We start from the raw sequence: 11,816 nt of genomic DNA on the forward strand, positions 1-11,816 counted from the left end.
GAATAATTTGTAATATATAATTATTCACGGTATTTAGAAGTGCCCACGATAACAATATCGTGCATATTCATTACCGTGATATATCGCTTTACCGAATACCGGCACAAGTCTACACACGACACTTGTGAAGCGAAGAGCTGCGTGTTTGTTTGAAATAAATCTGATTATGGGTGTTTTAACGTTAAACCGTAGCTTCCAGCTAAAATAGTCCTCGATCCATAATATCGCTTTCTTAAATGAAAATGTCTTCTCGTCCGAATCAAGAGAGTATGCGCAATCTAGGACTGTTTAAGCAAAAACAGTCCTAAACATTTTTAAACAAATATGTCGGTGGATTTTGATGTGAGAGGATAACAGGAGATGGACTTTATCACTGGAGGAAGCGTTATTATGGACTCATATTTTGTCCAGAAGCAACGGTCTAAAGGCCTCAAAGATGGATTTGTTTCTTACAAACATGCATCTTTTCGCTTCATAAAATGATAACTGATGGACTGGAGTGGTGTGGATTACTTGTGGATTACTGTGATGTTTTTATCAGCTGTTTGGACTCTCATTCTGACGGCACCCATTCACTGCAGAGCATCCATTGCTGAGCAAGTGATGTAATATTACATTTCCCCAAATCTGATCTGATTAACTATTTTTTGGGTGAACGGTTTCTTTCCATTTTCATTGCACGTCTGTAGCCGCTTTATCTCTGAGACAGACGACGATCTCCTCCACGCTGACAGACTGTTCTATTCTGATCAGTCAGATTAAGCTTGGATTGGGGTTTTACGCTCCACAAACAGCCCGCAGGACACAAATAGCATGCTATGTTTTCAAATACCCAGCCAACTCGCTCCTCACATCGTGTGAGGATGAACGTAGGAACATACTGACATTAACAGGAAACCGTACAAAACACCAATTAAAGAAATAGTTCACCCAAAAATGTACATTTTAAAATGCACTTACCCTCGGGTCATTCAAGATGTAGATGAGTTTGTTTCTTCATCAGATTTGGAGAAATGTAGCATTACATCACTTGCTCAGCAATGGATCCTCTGCAGTGAATGGGTGCCGTCAGAATGAGAGTCCAAACAGCTGATAAAAACATCACAATAATCCACACCACTCCAGTCCAGCAGGTAATGTCTTGTAAAGAAAAAAAGCTGTGTTTGTAAGAAACAAATTAATTACTAATAATCAGATGAAGCACTGTTGGTGAAGCTCTGCTTGACATAGTGCTGTGGGAAAAATAATGACTGACTGATTGTATAATATTTTTCTATGATTGCTATTAATTATAATAATAGTATTTTAATTATATAATATTCTATTGTTTAGGATTAAATGGAATGGAATAATTTTAATGTGAATGAAATATACATTTATTTAGCAGATACTTTTATACAGAGTGACTTACAAAGGAAGTTAAAACACATGAAAATGTCTAAATATAGAGATTTAAATAAGGAAAATAATCCTCAAGAATGAAAACATCTCTAACAGTGGACACATCAAATGAAAACCAGGAATCATTTTGGATTTTTTTAACAAATTTTTTATTCGTGAAATATTAACCCACAATTCTGCCCATCATGCCCGTGCAAACTCCATCCAAAATCCCAGTGCTTTTGAAGTCTCGGAAAAAATGTTCCGATCACCTTGGAATGTTTTCCTGTAGCCTTGGCTACATGTCATTTCTACAACCTGATGAACACAAATACAACAGATGTCATAAATATATTTCATGGAAAATTCAGGGACTGTAAATACTGTAATTTTAAGGATAATATACACTATTGCCTTCTAATGAACAGGTTTGACTACTTTAGTAATTTCCATGAGTACAAATCTTAACGTGATATTCTGAATGAATTGTGTGCTTCTAAATTAAAACAAGAGTTCGGACAGGACCCTTTTCTATTCTAACACGACAATGCCTCTGTGTATAAGGCAAGGTTCAAAAAGAAATGATTGATTGAGTCAGTGTGGAAGAACTTGACTGCTCTGCAGAAACCTAGCTGAACACTTCTGGTGTGACTTTAAATGCAGACCTTGAGCCAAAAACTCTTCACCAAACACATTTTGTTATTAAAATGACTGAACAGATTTTTTTAATTCATCTTTGTTCAAAAGTTATGACATTGTGAACTTAACGAGGTTGACCCGTAATTGGTTCAGAGGCTGTATCTCAGCCAAAATTTGGTCAATCGAAACAAAACTTGGTATGCTTCATCAACACCATGATCTGAGGGTCCATGCCAAATTTGGGAAGAGCGCCACCTATGGATCATAAGATATGAAAAATGGCTATTTTTGCTGATCACTTTTGATCAGTTAGTCAGAAAATCATGGTGTCTATGGATCTATGTCTATGGATTCCTTGGATCATGCCGAATCTGTGGATATCAATTTTGCCAGGATCGGCTGAACCATATGTCCGCCATTTTGAAATATGTCATAAATTGCAATATATTTTAAACCATTTGATATATCTGCACAAAAATCGGTAGGGATCATCGAAACCAGAGCCGATCCTCCGTATACGCAAAATACGCAAGCTGCGTAGGGCCCCCGAAACACCAGGGGGCCCCCTTGCTCTCAAAAATTTCGTTTTTGAATTTGGCCAGCGGTTATGAAAACATGAATGATCATTTCTTTTAATGCGGTGCGCTGTCGCCCTTTCTACGTAAAAATCAGTCAAATCATGTAATGTGAATGTCATACAGTCTTGTTCGAGACTAAATAAAACGAGTTGAAATCACACCATAACCAATAGCATTTTGACATCATGTAATGTGAATGTCGCAAAGTCTTGCTCGAGACTAAAAAACGAGTTGAAAGCGTACCGAGCCGCGGAAGAGACACTGTTTCTCAAGCGCTTTCCGCGAACGCGATTCGAGACGGAGTGATACACAGACAAATGAGTTTCATTCATTCGTTCATCGTTTCATCCCGCCCCCGGACACAATTTTGCATAGGGCCCCCAGAAGTCTAGGATCAGCACTGATCGACACCATGTCCCGGAGGTACCTGAGAAGTTTGAACACCCCGCCACCTAGTGTTCCAGAGATATAACATTTTTGCAAAAGTGCTTATTGATACACGGACAAATGAGTTTCATTCATTCGTTCATCGTTTCATCCCGCCCCCCGGACACAATTTTGCATAGGGCCCCCAGAAGTCTAGGATCAGCACTGATCGACACCATGTCCCGGAGGTACCTGAGAAGTTTGAACACCCCGCCACCTAGTGTTCCAGAGATATAACATTTTTGCAAAAGTGCTTATAACTTTTGAAAACATTGTCCAAATTTTGTTATTTTTGCATCCTTTCATTCCCTGGGTTATACCAATTCTGACGATATGTAATTTTTCATCAATGTGCCTGTCCGCCATATTGAAGTAAATGAAAAACAGTTTTTTCGCTACTCCTCCTACAATTTTTGCCCAATTTTGTCCAAAATCTGATCAGATGATCTTTGGAACGAGCCGCACAGAAATGACTGAACAGATTTTTGATATTCACAACCATTCCCGAGAAATACCTCTCCAAATAGGCCGTGCCTGTGCTGGTTGATTTATGCTAGTTAGCTTAGCATGCTAACTGGTTGCCATTCGTTCTAATGTGACTCTTCAACTATCAGGTTAACCGTAAACTACGTTAGTATTAAGTTAGCTTAGCATGCTAATCTGTCTAAAATGCTAAGTCATGCTTTTGTGAGCTCATTCTCACACCTAAACTTCTCTTCTGCAGTCTGTTGATTGTGTCTCAACTGAGTGGTGCACTCTGCTAAGCCACTGGCCCCGAAACATTTCATGTTGTGGGTTCGAGTCTCGCAACTTTATAAAATTGTGTTATGTTGTGCTGTTTTGATTTGTTTATTATCCAGATCAGCATTATACAAATCTTTATTTCTCCTGGATTAGAAATACATGTTTTTATCCATTTTCATTTGAACTGAGTTTTCATTTCATTCTCACCTATACTTCTGAACCAGCTGTTTTTTTTCGTTCATTCAGTTTCTGCTGTTTTTGATCTTCCCGCTCTGCACTGCGCTACAGCCCATATCACTGCTTGCAGCTATATTTTTCATTGAAATTGATGTATTTAAATAAACTAAAACTGAAATAAAAATAAATGAAAATCATAGACATTTAGAAACAATAAAAATCACAAAACATAAAATTATTAAATCTTTAACTAAAATTAAATTTAAAAAAAGAACTAATTCAAAATATGAATAAAATAAACTTCTCTTCTGCAGTCTGTTGATTGTGTCTCAACTGAGTGGCACACTCTGCTAAGCCACTGGCCCCGAAACATTTCATGTTGTGGGTTCGAGTCTCGCGTGGCGCAACTTTATAAAATTGTGTTATGTTGTGCTGTTTTGATTTGTTTATTATCCAGATCAGCATTATACAAATCTTTATTTCTCCTGGATTAGAAATACATGTTTTTATCCATTTTCATTTGAACTGAATTTTCATTTCATTCTCACCTATACTTCTGAACCAGCTGTTTTTTTTCGTTCATTCAGTTTCTGCTGTTTTTGATCTTCCCGCTCTGCACTGCGCTACAGCCCATATCACTGCTTGCAGCTATATTTTTCATTGAAATTGATGTATTTAAATAAACTAAAACTGAAATAATAATGAATGAAAATCATAGACATTTAGAAATAATAAAAATCACAAAACACAAAATTATTAAATCTTTAACTAAAATTAAATTTAAAAAAAGAACTAATTCAAAATATGAATAAAAACTGTAATATTTAGAAGCCTGTTTCCACTGTGGAATAAAAAATAAAAAGGTAATTGTGATAATTTTTTTATATTAAAATAAACTAAAAAACATAAAAAAATTAAAAATAAAAAAAACTTTTGTTGCTTCAAATAAACTTTAACTGAAATAAAATACTAAAAAACTTATTTTATTCCTAGGCAACATTGCTCATTTTTATAACGTTTAACTTTATTTACTAAAATAAACAAAAATTGAACACTTTAATTAAAATTAAAATAAAAACTGATTCAAAATATTAACCAAACCGGTAATATTTGGAAGTCCATAATTGTGATTTGTTTTTTTTTTTGCAATTTTGAGGGTTTTTTCCTTAGAATTCTGTTTTCATCTAACAATTTTTTCTTGTTTAGTTTCTGACATGGAATAAAAAATAAAAAAAGGTAATTGCAGCACTTTTATCTCACAATTCTGACCATTCTTCTCAGAATTGCGAGTTTATATCTCTCAATTCCGAACTGTTAAGATATAAACTCAGAATTGCGAGAAAAAAGTCTAAGTTGTGAGATGAAAATGTTGTAATTACCTTTTTTTTATCTCATAAAAAATGAAGTGTTATAACACAGCTGAAGAGCGTAAAGACACTCACTTTCAGACATAAATGCCGACCCACAGTAAGAGGAACAGAACGCCGAAGCCCATGAAGAGCGACGCCACCAGAGAAATCAGCAGCTCTTTGTACAGATCTCGCGTGTACTTCGTGGATGTTACTTCGTATCTGAGAGAGAGTCAAGGATGCAAATATACAAACATCTGTTCAGGCTAAACTTTACAAGCACCTTTCGGATTACAAAATACAAATCTGTGAATAGTGAAGGATACACAAAGAACCAGGCGGTGAAGAACATGCCGATGGCCAGCAGCACTACAGTGAGGTGAGGAAACACGGCCGGGTTCACCGGACTGGTGTATCTCGTCATGGCTTCCAACTCCTGCACAGACAATCAGTCACTTACACATGACTTCTGACATCTGAAGATGTTCAACTTCATACTAAAACCAAAAAAACGGAATAAACTAGAATAAGCAGTACATAAAGAGGCTGGAAAGAACAGGAGTATAAAAGTATAATGTCCACATCAGCTGAACGGACATTAGTTTTCCAGTGCAGATTAAAAAGACATCATATTTAAACAGAAACATTCTGAATCTGAACAGAAACGTGGATTAAACTTTAACAGAATAGCTGATAGATATATAAAATACACAAACGTGACCCTGGAGCACAAAACCAGTCATAAGCAGCACGGGTATATTTGTAGCAATAGCCAACAATACACTGTATGTTTTAAAAATCATCAGGATATTAAGTAAAGACTATGTTCCATTTAGATATTTTGTAAATTTCCTACTGTAAATATATTAAAACTTAATTTTTGATTAGTAATATGCATTGCTAAGAACTTCATTTGGACAATTTTAAAGCTGATTTTCTCAATATTTAGATTTTTTTTCACCCTCAGATTCCAGATTTTCAAACAGTTGTATCTCAGCCAAATATCGTCCTATCCTAACTTCTCAATTAAACTCAAAAAAAACTTTTATGACTGGTTTTGTGGTCCAAATGTGAACCTGACACTTACTAAATGAATAGTGCAAACTTCTCGCTGCATAACATATATTACAAGTTCACATGAAGCTTATACACATACATATTTATGACTAAATATGCATATTGTACTTTGAATAGCGTCATTATCTGTCTGTAGTGCAAAAAAAGCTTCAGCAGATCACAGACTCCTGACTTTAGCTAACAGCTAAAGCTACCAACTGCTGCAATTTAACAAGACGAGCGATTAAATAAAATACCAGACGCGTTATTTACAGTTTCAATTCATTTCTGGACTCTCTGACGTTTAAGAAATATAATAATTAGCTGTAAAACCATGCGTAATTTACCATCGCGTGACAGGTAAAGGCAGAATCTGTCCGACCGGAAGAAGAGCAAGAACAGCCACGTAAGTGAAGTGACCGGAAAAGGAGTGACTGACAGCACAATACAAAATAAAAGTCCCAACGCTCCATAGATAGATTTTCATTATAGCTGTCACACAAGGAAGAATTTAAATTTAGTATCCAGAAAAATATTTATTTAATTTATGCATCATGCTTGCATGCATTTTTATTATGACATCAGTACACATACATGTCAAAAAAAGTGAGACAAATTATGCAGATTAACTAAAAATAACGAGTATGCATCAATATACAACAGAGGCTTTCAGAAAGCTCAGACAAAGCAATGAAAATGAGAAAATGTAACAAACACAATAGTGAATCAACAGTTTTTAATATTTTAGTTCTTACTGGGCTTTAAGCCATAAAGATAAACACAAGACAGACAACTGAGAAAAACCTTTTTTTTTTTGTCCTTTGGTGGTATAGTCAGTTTTTTCTAATTTTATACCACAGTCATTGATAAACAGGGAATGTTTCACCCACACTTAAAACAAGTTATTTAAAAATGTTACAAATAAAAAATGTAATGTTTTTAATCAATCATGATTAACAGATAACTAACAAATCATAAATGTAGTAAAATGATATTATAAAAACTAATTTAATGACGAGTAAAAAGAACAGAAATAAAAGATATTGTTGTACATAATGAAAGATGTGAGTTATAACATAATAAAAACCAAACAGAATTCTCACAAGAACATTTAAAAGACATTTGATATTTTACAGAGTATTTAATCAGTTTTAGATGTCACAGAAACATTAGAAAAAGATATTTACAGTGCATAGTTTGGAAGTGCTTCCGCAACAGGCTGGTTTATTCATGACAGAATATGTGATATTCCCAGTGATTTTGTAAAAATAACCATATATTAGATTTCAAAAGATCATCCCAAATGTTTTATATTCAGAATCAGTATCATGCATTAGTATGGCATTATGGAAATTGTAATTTTAGTGCACAACATTTTCAGACAACACTTTGTTGGTTCTCTTCATGATTTCACACATCACCCAGCCTTACAAAGACTACATTATGGCTTTCCTTCACTCTTAAAAATAAAGGTGCTTCACGATGCCATAGAACAGGGGTGCCCAAACTTGGTCCTGGAGGGCCGGTGTCCTGAAGAGTTTAGCTCCAACCCCAATTAAACACACCTGAACCAGCTAATCAAGCTCTTATAGGCATACTAGACAGATTATAAAAAGGTAAGAAAGAGATGGTTCTTTAAAGAACCTTTGACTGAATGTGGAACCAAAAATGGTTCTTCTATGGCATCGCTGTGAAGAACCTTTTAAGCACCTTTATTTTTAAGAGTGTTATTACTTTAAAATATTCAAACAATATCTAGAACATCAAAATGTTACGTGTACAAGGATAAGAAACAAACAGAGACAAAACTACTCTATGGTGTTGAAATTTACATAGTGCTGGATTACATGAAAGACACAATATATCTGCTCATTTTTCTTCTTGAAAAACAAAATAAAAAGGGGGAGGGGCATTTTAAAGACAAAGTTTGTTTAGTAACACTGAAAATTTTGGACATTGTCTGACAAATTCTCTGATCAAAAGTGATGTTTCAACTGTTTAGACATATAATGTTCAGATTAAGCTTTACAAGAATATACTGCATATATGCTGCTCAAAAGATTTATTTTGAACACAATCACTGGTTACGGCAAATATAAAGTATAGTATGCGTATAGCAGCATACTAAAGTTAGAACAATGCATTAACAAATGAAATAATATACAGTGTAAAAGATGGAAAGGGAAAGAAATAAGTGACAAAGTAACAAAAGTACCATAGTAAAACTCAATATGAAGTGTTTCCTGACAGGTGTTTAAAATGGCGATAATGATCCAGTGTTTTTGCCAGTGTTCCAGTGTGAAGTCTATCCAGTTTTTAAAAGAAATCCAGTGACCAACTTGGACAAATCCAGTAGTTGCTTTTATTTATGGTTCCTCGTTTCTTTCTTTCTTGAGATGAGCTGATATCTTTACCTCAGTAACTATTCATACTATACTTTCTACACTGCTTACTTTATACCTGTATCGTAACTGTTTCTCTCCAGTGGACGTGACAGCAGAACCGTAGAGACCCTGCCTGTTTATTATAGCTAAAACCCTCCATAGTGTTTGACAGCAGTTATGGGAAGTTTAACAAAACATGAGGTAAACAACCTGATTTGCATATCATTAATAATGAGCTGGTGCAGTTAAAGCCATTTCCAGTGTATAAATAGTCAGTGGTCAAGAAAAAAAAATACAGATAGTCTATTATAAAGACAGCTGTTTAAAACTGACATAAGAACGCGGAAGCTAGCTAAGCAAGAAGCAGATTTGGAGAAATTTATAGCATTAACTATCAGAATGAGAGTCCAAACAGCTGATAAAAACATCACAATAATCCACAAGTAATCCACACCACTTTTTGAAGCCAAAAGCTGCATGTTTGTAAGAAACAAATCCATCAAGACATTTTAACTTTAAACCGTTACTTCTGACTAAAATATTAGTCCATAATTCATAATGGTGCTTCCTCCAGTGAAAAAGCCCATCCTCTGTTGTCCTCTCACATCAAAATCCATCAATATATTTGTTTAGAGCTGCTTTGGACTGGTAAATGGTGTTTGATCTGTGCATATTTCGCCCCTGATTCAGACGAGACGACTTTTTCACCGGAGAAAGCGATATTATGGATTATGGACTCGTATTTTAGCTGGAAGCAACGGTTTGAAGTTAAAAATGCCTTTATGATGGATTTGTTTCTGACAAACACAGCTTTTCTCTTCACAAGATGTTAACTGATGGACTGGAGTGGTGTGGATTACTTGTGGATTATTGTGATGTTTTTATCAGCTGTTTGGACGCTCATTCTGACGGCACCCATTCACTGCAGAGGATCCATTGCTGAGCAAGTGATGTAATGCTACATTTCTCCAAATCTGATGAAGAAACAAACTCATCTACATCTTGAATGGCCTGAGAGTGCGTACATTTTCAGCAAATTTTAATTTTTGGGTGAAATATTGTTTTAAAATTCATTAAACTGTTGACATGTTAACAAATCCAGTTTAATGACATTTAAAGGAAATGCAAATAATGTGCACTGATTTCTGTGGAATAATCTGCACTGATGAATCATGCACAAAAACCTGTTTTAAGAATGTAAATAAGGTCCTGTTTATATTATATCTTGGCAAATCAAAAGACATTTTAATAAGTAAATATATGTGTGTGTATGTGTGCAAGAGCGTATATAAGCAGTAATATATAATCAAGGTCAAGGCTAAGTGATTCTTTTTTTGAAATATGCTCATTTTCCTTTCACTTTGAAAAATATGCGCAGAACAAACACAATTAAGACGTCTTTATCAGCTCAGCCAGATAAAACAGTCTTTGAATCTGGGGCGGCGATACGAGTGGACACAGGAGAAGTCGAAGCTAAATAGCATGAATCTTGACACTGCTTAGCATGTGGTTTGAATGAGGAAACTGTACTCAGAGCACCGTGAGGACACGACGTCGTCTTCACTCTTACATCCCGTTTGACTCTGTAAACAAAAAGGTTAAATGGTTAACTTACCCATCACACTGAAACAGTCTTAACCATGCACAATAAAAACGCATGACAGATCTTTTTCAGAACTGGGAAGTCTGATTCATTTTTGTGAACTGATTCTTTTGCACAGTTCATGTGAATCAAGCAGTTCAAAGAATTAATTTCTGGTTGTGTTTGGTTGGGACACACTGAAAGAGCAAGAGATGAACCATCATGTGTGAAGTTCACTCACTGAATGTGACACTCTGAAATGGTAGGTGACCTCTTGAAAAGGCATAACAGGAAGTGACCACAGGTGGCTGGTCCCCTGTCAAAAAAGAGGTTTGCATGTGACAACCGAAGCATATTTATAGAGTGACATTCTCAGTTACTGCAGGTGCAACACCATATAAACTGGGGCCAATAATCTCACCGCTGTATAAATGCTCTTCTCTAGTGAGAAAGAAGCTTCTGGGTGATTTGGACAGAGTCGCCCCCTGGTGGCTCCACACTGCCACACCCACACCTCCTCAGAGGAGCTTAAAGGACAACAAGAGATCTGGATGAGTCAGAAGTGTATCAGGGGTGATTCTAGGGTCAGAGGATATTCGGGATTATCCCAGACATCTGTGGATGTGTCTGAGGACATCCATTGATGAAATACTGAAATATGACACACTGCAAAACAATTTAAAGGAATAATTCATCCCAACCTGAAAATTTTATGAAAATTTACTCACCCTACATCATCTTAGATGTAGATGAGTTTGTTTCCTTATCAGAACAAGTTTGGAGAAATTTAGCATCACTTGCTCACCAATGGATCCTCTGCAGTGAATGGGTGCCGTCAGAATGTGGAAGTGGCAGCGAGGAAGAAGTGTTATTATGGACTCGAATTTTGGCTAGTAGTAACGGTGTAAAGTTAAAAACGTCTTAATGATGTATTGTTTCTTACAAACACACAGCTTTTCACTTCACAAGACGTTAACTTATGGACTGGAGTGGTGTGGATTACTTGAGGATTATTGTGATGTTTTTATCAGCTGTTTGGACTCTCATTCTGACGGCACCCATTCACTGCAGAGGATCCATTGCTGAGCAAGTGATGTAATGCTACATTTCTCCAAATCAGTTCTGATGAAGAGTGACCTGAAGGGTGAGTAAATTTTTTCAGCTTTTTTTTTTGAGTGATCAATTCCTTTTAAAAACATAAAAACATCACATCAGTGAGGAGTAATTTCTTACAAAGCAAATCTCTCAATATTACTGGAGTAAAAGTGTATTTATACTCACATCATGTGCAGAGTAATGTAAGATGAGTTTTTATCTCCGTTTAGAAACACAGTAAAGCTGCAAACGAATAAAACACATCAGTTCAGAAGCCTGAAAACTTCAGTGCTGATAGATAACAGGCCATTATGTGAGATATTATATATATATATATATATATATAATTGAGATTTCTACAGCTTTGTTGCAATCTAAAATGGATTTTTTCACGTAGAACATTGCA

The 11,816-nt window shown here is 35.6% G+C and overlaps 2 protein-coding genes across 2 annotated transcripts in view; both read right to left on the minus strand.

Annotated features, from left to right (window-relative positions):
• Nucleotides 1–1,519: 1,519 nt before the first annotated feature.
• Nucleotides 1,520–6,824, minus strand: LOC107732277 (transmembrane protein 258-like). The gene is made up of 4 exons (XM_016543550.1): nucleotides 6,697–6,824; nucleotides 5,620–5,729; nucleotides 5,387–5,515; nucleotides 1,520–1,698 (listed from the first exon to the last, which is right to left on the minus strand). Exons 1-3 carry the CDS (start codon nucleotides 6,820–6,822, stop codon nucleotides 5,389–5,391), a joined length of 363 nt encoding a protein of 120 aa, XP_016399036.1. The 5' UTR covers nucleotides 6,823–6,824; the 3' UTR covers nucleotides 1,520–1,698; nucleotides 5,387–5,388.
• Nucleotides 6,825–10,141: 3,317 nt separating this feature from the next.
• The window catches only part of LOC107732269 (myelin regulatory factor-like), a 37,930-nt gene continuing 36,255 nt past the window's right edge, over nucleotides 10,142–11,816 (minus strand). Inside the window, exon 23 of the mRNA XM_016543543.1 lies at nucleotides 10,142–10,316. Coding sequence (XP_016399029.1) covers nucleotides 10,142–10,316 — 175 coding nt within the window. The remainder of the gene's footprint in view (nucleotides 10,317–11,816) is intronic.

The sequence above is a fragment of the Sinocyclocheilus rhinocerous genome, unplaced genomic scaffold (genome assembly GCF_001515625.1).
Source record: "Sinocyclocheilus rhinocerous isolate Xijiao unplaced genomic scaffold, SAMN03320098_v1.1 scaffold38, whole genome shotgun sequence".
Lineage (NCBI taxonomy): Eukaryota > Metazoa > Chordata > Actinopteri > Cypriniformes > Cyprinidae > Sinocyclocheilus > Sinocyclocheilus rhinocerous.

Coding starts and splice junctions, on each gene's coding strand:
- LOC107732277 (XM_016543550.1), bottom strand. CDS start 6,822: ATGGAGCGTTGGGACTTTTATTTTGTATTGTGCTGTCAGTCACTCCTT. Junction 5,730..6,696: donor CCTTTACCTGTCACGCGATG/GTAAATTACGCA, acceptor TTGTCTGTGCAG/GAGTTGGAAGCCATGACGAG. Junction 5,516..5,619: donor TTCACCGCCTGGTTCTTTGT/GTATCCTTCACT, acceptor ACTCTCTCTCAG/ATACGAAGTAACATCCACGA.